Source organism: Sphaerodactylus townsendi, linkage group LG01 (assembly GCF_021028975.2).
Source record: "Sphaerodactylus townsendi isolate TG3544 linkage group LG01, MPM_Stown_v2.3, whole genome shotgun sequence".
Classification (NCBI taxonomy): Eukaryota; Metazoa; Chordata; class Lepidosauria; order Squamata; family Sphaerodactylidae; genus Sphaerodactylus; species Sphaerodactylus townsendi.
The window spans coordinates 28,304,094-28,314,461 of record NC_059425.1 but is presented as its reverse complement, the minus strand read 5'-3'; the positions used below and the strand labels follow the sequence as shown (position 1 = coordinate 28,314,461).

Below are 10,368 nucleotides of genomic sequence, written 5' to 3'. Positions count from 1 at the left end.
GCCACAGGAGGTGGTGATGGCCACTAACCTGGATAGCTTTAAAAAGGGCTTGGACAGATTTATGGAGGAGAAGTCAATCTCTGGCTACCAATCTTGTTCCTCCTTGATCTGAGATTGCAGATGCCTTAGCAGACCAGGTGCTCGGGAACAGCAGCAGCAAAAGGCCATTGCTTTCACATCCTGCATGTGAGCTCCCAAAGGCACCTGGTGGGCCACTGCGAGTAGCAGAATGCTGGACTAGATGGACTCTGGTCTGATCCAGCAGGCTAGTTCTTATGTTCTTATGTTCTTATGTCTCAGCAAACATGGTTCCATGCGTTCCCACATGACCCTCAAGCATCTGCTTAAAGGCCTCAGGTTCAACCCTGAGCATCTCCATTTAAAGGACCAAGCAGCAGGTGATGCGAAAGACCTTGACTTGAGACCCTTGAATAGCCACTGCCGTTCAGAGTTGACAGTGCTGGCGATGAGAGACCAAGGACCTGATTCATTATAAGGAATCCTCATGTGTTCATTTGTACCTGCCAAGTGTACAGGAACCCAATCCTGTTGCAAGAAGACCAGACTGAATAAAGTGGAAATTTTTTTCTTCAGCTCCTGCAAGATGTATTCCTGGAAGAAACAGGATGCCACATATAAAACTGTTAGTAATAAATCAGGAACGGGCCATAGCTGAGTGATAGAATATCAGGTTTATAGGCCTGACATCCAAGCTTCAGTGCTTAGCAATTCCAGTGAAAAAGACGCAGAGCTGAGAAAAAACTTCAGCTTGAGACCTTGGAGTACCACGTCAAAACAGACAATAGTGAGCCACACAGACCAACAGACTACCTCAGCAAAAGGCAGCCGCACATGTCTATCAAGAAACTGTCAGCGGAATGCCCACAGCCTTTGCATTTGGGAATGTGGGGGGGGGGTTTCACCCTAAGAATGTTCTCAATTAGCTCTTCATGACCAACCACAAAACTTCTTTTCTTAGAAACGATTTCCAAAAAATTGCATAGTCAAAATCCCCCACATAATTTTATAGTCAAAAAAGTGGAAGAATGACAATGCAATTCCCTAAGAAGACGATCCACCACCACCTTCCACCCAGTCCAGCATTTGATTTTTTTGGTCCTTCATAATATTCAGCATTATCTCTGGTAGCTGAACACATTTTGCTTAATTTGAACAACTGAATGAATGCCAGCAGAAGCTTTTGAACAAAACTCCACTGAGGTGAATGGAAATGAAAGATGCTCAAGCACCTGCCATTCTTTTTTTTCGGGGGGGAGGGGGCTTTAAAGTGGTGACCGCGACACTCACAATGATCTGTGCCAGAAACAGCTCTTGTACAGTAGGCATTCTGGACAAGCTGTGGTTATCATCAATGCAAACAACTACTTACCTTCAGTTCGTGGAACTGGCTCTCCATCTTGGATGTGGCCCTCTCAAACAGCAGTTCCTTTACCTTGTTGTCAGTGCCTTCAATGATGATTCGCTTCATCCCCTCACAGCTTCCAGTACCCCTAAGACTTGAGGCCGCTGAGGAAGGAAGTATAGTTAATAATGTGAGCAAAACTGAGAAGGTTTTGATGTGGTTAAATTGTTATTGTAGCAGGGACCAAGCTCCCCCCCCCTCTCAATTTTTGTCCAATGAAGTTATCAGTAGATGTGGGGCAGAGAAAAGGAACTGACCTATCATTAGCCTATGCAATGCATTTAAGCAATGGGTGGTCATTTCTTTTGTCCCATTTGGAAAATCGATTTCCCAGTCACCTGGCTGGCCATTCTTGGAGACCAAGTGATAAACTAATTGGATACCAGAAGATCAACTCATAATAATCTTTTTCACATAAGACTAAATTGAAACTACTTGTGCCATTTCAATCCTTTTCTTTCAAGCTATTTTTCTTATTTTCAACTTATGACTCTATTACACAGTACTATGATGATGCCCAGCACTGCCATGATTCACAAAACAAGGTAATCATAAACACAGAAAGCAGTTGGGTGTTACACTGCACCTCTTTATTAAGTCATAGGAATCAAAGCTTAAGCAGTTGTGCCAGGGACAGCAGGGGCTGTAGAAACAGCCTTGCTTGCAAGAGAAAGCAGATGGGGGAGAACCCTGAGAACAAAGCATGATGGGAAACACAGGGTTTGTTTTTTGAGGGGTGTGTGTGTAGAGCACTGCTTAACTAGAGAGTGATCAGAGGACTTCGGCAATAATTTGTTCTGCAAACCTCCTGCTCACTTTGCTTCCATGTGCAGTTATGCCTCATCAGAGCCACTGACAGCCAAAGATACTAAAGGTACATGCAGCTCTCCGAAGAGGCAATACATGTGAAGAAAAATGTGAGCTACTTCCACAATGATGCCACGTATGTGAGATCATAACAACCAACTTTGCATCTACTTAGTGCTTCTTTAGAGCATTCAAATTGCTCCATGTGCATGATCTTAACAACTTTTGATCTTGAATTCTTCATCATCTATTTTTGTACCCAAAATAAAATGTGAATACCACTTCTACTAAGTTGAACAAAAGTGGAGACTAGGGACATCCTTCATATGTACCTTTTTCAATTTGTAATTCTTCAATAAGAAAATCATTTATTAATACTGTAGCTCACTATTTAGTATACATACTTAGAGGGGCAAATGCTGTGGGCATCAGGTTCACCTTCAACTGGGTGCCCGTGGCATTTTCCTCTCCCACACAAACTTTAGCAAATTTGGCTGGTTCCTTTCAGGAGACTCACACCAGCAGCCCTGAAGGAAATGCCCCCACCCAGAGCAAACCCCCCACCAGACTGCCTCCCATTGAAACCTCTACCACAGAGCCAGCTGGGCGCAATAGAAAGCCCCATTGAAGTCTATGGTGGGGAAAGTATTTTTTCCACCACAGAACTTGCTGAAGAACCTGGCAGATTCTGGGAAATTTCTGAGTGTGTAAGCACTGGCTGCACATTTTTGAAGATAGAGGCTCCAGGCTTTCAAGTTGGCCCCAAGAGACCTCCTGGTAATATCATCCAAGCTTGGTGTGCTTTGGTTCTGGGGGTGGGTGGGTGGTGTGAGTTCTGAGAGTTCTGAGAGAACCCAGATAGCAGGCTTCACATGCAGGAGCAGGGAAACAAAACAAGCTTTTTGGGGGCCCATAAAATTGAACCCCCAGAAACAAAGTTGACCAAGCCTGGATGCTATTACCAGGAGGGCCTCCTGGAGCCACCTTGAAAGTCTGATGCCTCCATCTTCCAAAATGTGCAGCCTGCTTACACATTCAGAAATTTCCCATTGGCTACAGTGGAGCCAAGCCACTGCAGAACAGAGAATCTTGGGCAAAGTTCTTGGGGTTCCTTTCAGGGGTGCATTTTAAGGCTAGTGACACCAAAATTTCAGGGTATCACCTGGAGACTGTTCTGATGATACCATCTGAGTTTGGTGAAGTTAGGTTCAGGGATGCCAAAGTTATGGACACTCAAATGGGTAGCCCCCATCTCCTGTGAGCTCCCATTGGAAACAATGGGAGATGGAGCATACCCTTTGTGGGTCTATAACTTATTTCCCCCAAATGAAACTTCCCCAGATGATACCCTGAAATTTCAGTGCTGCTAGCTGTAAAAATGGGCCCCCTGGAGGCCAAAACGTGAAAAAACCCAAACCACAAAAAAATTCAAAATGACCTGAAATTTTCGGATTTGCCCGAAAATTCGGACACATCCAAAAATGTTACGTGTCTAATTCAAGTATACAGATAATTATATGCCAAAAAAATCCGAATCCAAATTTTAACGAATGTTTATAGTATTTACCAACCCTAAACCAGGTTACAAAGTAAATGGCACCTTTTCATCACGGTTTCACCCTCCCCATTACAACGTGTGTGTAATGAGGACATCCATGTCTATCATGCTTTCAAACAGTGCAGCACTCCCCACGATCTGCTCAGTGGCTCTTTCTTCCTCATCCTGATTGGCTATTGCACTGTGTTGGGGCGGGAATTTTTTTAAAACTTTTTTTTTGCACAGCTACATCACCATACGCATACATAGATAAGATGGTAGCTGTTTTTCGCGCTAAGCTACATTTATGTGTGGCTTCGGAACTCTTTACCCATGCAGCTGCGCTGGCACAAAAGTCTAATTTTAGTTTACAGTTGGCACAGAAATCATGTACCATGCAGCCATGTTTCAATGTAGCCTCCACCAGTGCGAAACAAAAAAAAGGGGCTGCTCACACTTCGAGCATAGCCCACTGCGCTCTGATTGGCTGGAAGGTGGGAAATTAAATCTACGGCAGGAAATTAAATCTAGATTCAACCCCCGAACCTCCCCACCAATCTGGGTTCAGCGCGTGTTTTTTAAAAAGGTTCACTTCCATGCAGGTTCTTAAAGAACACATGATAAGGGGGAGCCCCAGAACCAGGATGAATCCATGTTCGGCGATCAGGCAGTGGGGAGTTCTTCCTGAAACCTGGATATTTTGTGTGAGTATCAGGTGATTAATTGACTGTGGGGATTCGATCAAAGTTATATGACCTCCTTGCTAGGAAAGTGGTAGGTTATCAGCAGAATCGACTGTGTTCATGACTGCAAGTAATGGCAATTTTAGCTTCTTTTCCACATTTTCATAATATTCCATAGGAAAACAATTTTTTGCCTTTTCAAAAGATCCTTAGTAGCTTAAGACATTTCCTGAATTAATATGTTCTCATTTAATATTTTGCCATGGTCCTTAGTAAACTTCTCAAGAGGCATCAGTCTGATATATTCATTTAATGCTGTATTAATATTTTTCTTAATACAGTTCAGATTAGAATTGGATAAATTGGTCTTGATTCTCTCTCTATAGGTGATTTTGTCATTCTTCTTTAGTTTAATGATTGTCCTTTTTTCTATTTCTTTTTTTAAACAACAGGCCAAAATACTCCTGGTTTATTTGCATATTCAAAGTTTCTTTTGCAGTTCTTCAGTTTCAAAAGGATCAAATTGACTTTTTAGCTGTTTCATCTCCTTTAATACATTTTTGTCATGAGATGTTTTATGTTGTTTTTCTATAATTTTTAACTGTTCTGTTATTCCATTTATCTTTTGTAGCTTATCTTTTTTCTGCTCAGATGGCTATTGCAATCAGCTTTCCTCACATATATGCTGTGTCCCAAACCATCATAAAAGGCATTCCTTCAGTTTTATTGATTTTGAAGAACTCCTCTTAAGTCCTCTCTCCATCTTTTCACAACCTCCCTTTGTACCATATGAATATTGTCTAGTCCAGGGGTAGGGAACCTTTAACACTCAAAGAGCCATTTGGACCCGTTTTCCATGGGAAAAGAAAACACTTGGAGCCGCAAATAATTTTTGACATTTAAAATAAAGATAACACTATATATATTGGGGTTTTTTACCTTTTACTCCGCTCATTCTGAGAAGCACATGGATGCGTCCGCCCTGCTACCTGCAGGGCGGACAAGGATGGAGCCAGCGGCTCGGCCTCACTGGCCGCTGGGAAAGCGCCCGCCCCGCTCCAACGGGGCAGGCGAGAGGGGAAGCCCGCAGCGCAGCCCAGCCGGCTGCGAGCAGTTGGTGCGCCCGCCCTGCTGCCTGCAGGGTGGGCAAGGATGGGGCCAGCAGCTCGGCTCGTGGAGCCGGAGTGCAAGGGCAGAAAAGCCGCATGTGGCTCTCGAGCCGCAGGTTCCCTACCCCTGGTCTAGTCTCTAACTTCTTCCACTTTTGATCAGTCTCAACATTATTTCCAATAGGTCAGTGATGGTGAACCTTTTTGAGACTGAGTGCCCAAATTGCAACCCAAAACCCACTTATTTATCGCAAAGTGCCAACACGGCAATTTAACCTGAATACTGAGGTTTTAGTTTAGAAAAAACGGTTGGCTCTGAGGCGTGCGTTACTCAGGAGTAAGCTTGGTGGTAGTCGGTGGCTTTGCTTTGAAGCAACCGTGCAACTCTTTGAACGAGTGAATCATGACCCTAGGAGGGTTTACTCAGAAGCAAGCCCCACTGCCAGCAACCAAGCTTACTCCCAGGTAAAAGATCGCGCTTTTGTTCTTTGCGTGAAAATCAGTGGGGTTTAACAGTGCTTAACAGGGTTACCTACACTGCTTCCCCAAAACTTAGGTTTAATGCTAATAATCGAGTCCAGCGGTCCAGGCCAGCCTAAATGTATGCGTGTGTTGGGGGGGTGATTTCCCCCCACAATACAAACTCTGTTTGTGTGTGCCCACAGAGAGGGCTCTGAGTGCCATCTCTGGCACCAGTGCCATAGGTTCGCCACCACTGCAATAGGTCATGATCTGTGCAAATCTGTGGTTGCATTTCAATCTTTTCAACATTTATGAGCAAAGACTCAGTCACCCAGCACATGTCTGTTCTTGAGTATTATTGATGGCGATGTGAGAAATAAACAGTCTCATCTTGGGATTTTCATTTCACCACAAGTCAATTGAATTCAATAAGTCTTTATATAAAAACATATATATCAATGGGAAGCTGTCTCAATCATGTCCTTCTCAGATCTCCAGGAGCTGAAAGAGCAACTCTGTCAGATCCCCAAGAATTGAAACAAACTCCATGTAGAGATCTGTAGGACAGCAGGGAAAAGCCAGAACTAACTTTTCCCACGCAGAGAGCAATAATATGAATTCACATTCCCCACACACACATGGGGACAGTATAGTGAAACTATGAAGACAGTTCGATAGCAGACATTGACTCCTCAGTGCATGGCCTTGACCAGCACCTGGCGAAGCCAGGCCAAGAAAGCAATCCAACCCGTTAACCACAGCATAGCACAAAGCAGCCCCAAAGCACCCCATCTATAGGCATCCTGACAAACTCATAATCTCAGCAAGACCCTCCTCCCCTGTTCTCTGATTCACAGGGGACTAGCCAATCCTGTATGCTGTTCTCTTCCCCTGGTGGCCAGGGTCCAGTCTGTTTCCACCCTATCTGGGCTCAAAGCCACATCTTGCCAGCCTGTCACTTGTCTGTACTAGCCAGTGTGGTATAGTGGTTAAGAGCTGCTGACTCTAATCTGGTGAGCAAAGTCTGCTTCCCCACTACTCCACAAGAAGCCTCCTGAGTAACCGTAGACCAGTTGCAGTTCTCTCAGAACGCTCTCAGCCCCACCTATCTTACAAGATGTCTGTTGCAGGAAGGGGAAAGAAGGTGATTGTAAACTGCTTTGAGATCTCTTAAACTGAGAAATGTGGAGTACAAAAACCAACTCTTTTCCTTCTTCTGCAAGCCAAAGATAAGCCCCACATTCTTTTCTCATCACCATTGTGAGGCTGTGGCCCCACTCTTCTGCTCAGCCATCACAAACGTAAGACCAGTGCTGGAGTCCCCATCAGGTTTTGCACAACCCCCAAATGAAATTTGCTTCAACCACTTTCAGAAACCTTAAAGAGATCTCTCTGCAGATTCGCATTAATGCCAATCTGAACTAATAAATTACAGATCAATTCAAACTCCCATCTATAGCTATTCCACTGGAAAATCTCTTACCTTTATAATGGGGCTTGAGATCACTTTGGATGGACTTACTAAGACTTTGATAGATAAGTATCTTCTTCTGGATAATCCATTTTTCTAGTTCTTCCAGGATGGCGTCTACCTGAGGGAATTAATTTGTTTTAGAATTTTTCAATCCTTTTATCACAGAAATGATCTTAGACTAGGGTTAATAAAATAGGAGCCCAGTAGTATCTTAAAGACTGACAGAATTTCACCCAAAAGTTTATGCAGACATAGATTTTTTTCAGTAAGTCAGAGATCCCCAACACGGTACCTGTGGGTGCCATGATGACCTCGTTGACTCCTTTTCTGGTGCCCACCAAGTAGTTTGTTTGTTTGTTTTGTTTTTACCCAACAAGGCTTCTAATTGGCTGTGCAGATTTTTTCAAATGTTGCTTTGGCAGCACTGCAGCTGCCATCACAGATCTGCACCATGTTACTGAAGCTAAGCTGTGGCAATTATTTTGTGGCTGGCTCTGCGTCAGGCCTGCACCATACTTGGCCTGGCAGATCGTACGTCTACAGCTCTGATGCAGATGGCCCAGCTATTATCACCCAAGGCCACGGGGCCTCTTTCTATTGCTCGCAACTAACTAATGTCTCTTTCCCACTGTCCTTTCTCATGCTGATACTTGAGGAATGCAAGGGTGGGGGGATTATGGGTTGAGCCAAACTATATAGGGGCCAGAGAGTCAAACCCCAGTTTCGGCTATCTGGCCGTTGAGCTGGCACAGTTCCAAATAAAGCTCTTAAACCTTCCTTGAATCTTATTGTTGACTGGAATAGCAGACCCTTACACCCTGCCTTCTGTGGAAGCCATTTTGTAGTAGCCATTTTGTTGCTGCTCCCAAAATGTCACATCAGAATTCCACATGAGCCTGCAGTTTCAGAAAGGTTGGAGACCCTTGAATCCTGTACTTCTTTCACTTCATGCTGCTTTCTAGGAACTGGTTTGGATTTATAAAGCCTGAAAGTCTTGAGTTGTGAACCTCCTGCTTCCTCTGTCCTCCTGCTTCCTCTGAGCACAGCATAAGGGCTCTTAGGCTGCTGCTCTACAACCAATGGAATTGTCTGCCATAGAGTTGCCAGCTCTGGCATAGGAAATTCATGGAGATTTGCATACAGTGCTCGTAGGTGGAGTGCAGTGTTGATATACTGTTACTCTACCCATTTATATAATTTACAAACATGTCTGGGGAAATGTGTTGATGATCCTTTCTTCCTTGTTTTCTTCCCTCTGTTATTTATTTGTTTGTTTGTTTATATTTTAGACTTTTTGACCACCCTCCCCTGAAGGGCTCAGGGCAGTGAACGACACAAAATACAGTAATTTATTATAATATAATCGCAATAAAAACCTATCATAATTAAAACACAAAACCAGAATATTCTATAAAGTGGGAACTATATAGCAGCATATGGTGACAAAACCCACCCATCCCTACCATGCCCACAGGAGGCGTAGATGTAATGGGGGTCAGACTATCAACCCGGCTGGCTGAATGCCTGGCGGAACAGGTCCGTTTTGCAGGCCCTGCGGAAACTTTGTAAGTTCCACAGGGCCCTGATCTCCCTAGAAGCCTGTTCCACCAGACAGGGGCCAGGGCTGTAAAAGCCCTGGTCAAAAAATGGACCGGAGAAATTATACAAGACACACGTATGCTGCTAAAGTGGCATTCAATGTATTACCCTCTTAGATTTCTAATCATACATAAAATACAAGTGCAACAATGCTTATTTGTATTTCTATTCCAAATAGACTTCCTTGGAAGGAGTGCTGTAATTTCTTCACGCGTGCTAAACAGTTCACTCTCAGTTTAGTGCACACTCAAAACAGTCCAACGTATTAGTCCTACTCTTCATATATTTGTATCCAAATCCACAGTCATAGGGTATTATCCTGACATTTACAAAGTTCTTATTCTTCAAGAGTATGTTGTTATTCTGGATACGTGGCTGAAATCTTACGTGATCTCCTTCTGGAGTCCATTTAAAGGAGCCTTGTTGCAATGCGGAGAAAAATTCAGCAAGCAAAAAATTCAGCAAGCAGAAGCTAGTCGCGTAACTAAAGCTTTTCGATGCCTTCTTCAGTGCTCCGTATTTGCCATTATCCTTGTCATTCTAAATCTTGTCACTCTCTTAATGGATCGAGAGTGACAAGATGGTCCTGGCTAGATGCCCCAGTAAGGAGCCTGGCTGCCACATGTTGAACAAGTTTAAGTTTCTGGACCACAGTCAAAGGCAGACCAGCATAAAGTGTGTTACAATAGTCAAATCTGGAGGTCACTGTTGCATGGATCACTGTGGCCAGGTCAGAACGGGAGAGGTATGGGGCCAGTTGCCGTGCCTGTCACAGATGATGGAATGCTGCCCAGGCAGTCTGAGCAACCTGGGCCTCCAGTGATAGCACCGGGCCCAAGGTTACTCCCAGGTTTTTGATGGATGAGGCTAGGTGTAATACCTCGCTATCCAGCATAGGCAGGCAAAAGTCCACCAGTTGTTCCCCCCAACCTAGCCATAGAACCTCTGTCTTTGCAGGATTTAACTTCAGCCGACTTGCTCTCAACCAACCAGTCACGGCCTCTAAACAATGCTGGAGAGCTCCAGGGGCCGAAGATGGACTGCCCTCCATTGTGAACACAAGCTGGGTGTCATCAGCATGTTGGTGACACTGCAGCCCAAAATTCTGGACCAAACTTGCCAGGGGGTGCATCTAGATGTTGAAAAGCATTGGGGAAAGGATCGCTCCCTGCGGCACTCCACAGACTATGGGGTGGCGTCTGGAGTTCTCTTCCCACAACGTCACCAGCAGTCCCGTCTCAGAGAAATGAGGCCAGCCAGCACAAGGCAGACCC

The 10,368-nt window shown here is 44.4% G+C and overlaps 1 protein-coding gene across 1 annotated transcript in view; it reads right to left on the bottom strand.

Annotated features, from left to right (window-relative positions):
• The window catches only part of LOC125437166 (nuclear GTPase SLIP-GC-like), a 33,612-nt gene that overhangs the window by 6,951 nt on the left and 16,293 nt on the right, over positions 1 to 10,368 (bottom strand). Inside the window, exons 12-14 of the mRNA XM_048504575.1 lie at positions 7,505 to 7,609; positions 1,391 to 1,527; positions 522 to 612 (exon numbers count right to left, since the gene is read on the bottom strand). Of these exons, the coding sequence (XP_048360532.1) occupies positions 522 to 612; positions 1,391 to 1,527; positions 7,505 to 7,609 (333 nt within the window). The remainder of the gene's footprint in view (positions 1 to 521; positions 613 to 1,390; positions 1,528 to 7,504; positions 7,610 to 10,368) is intronic.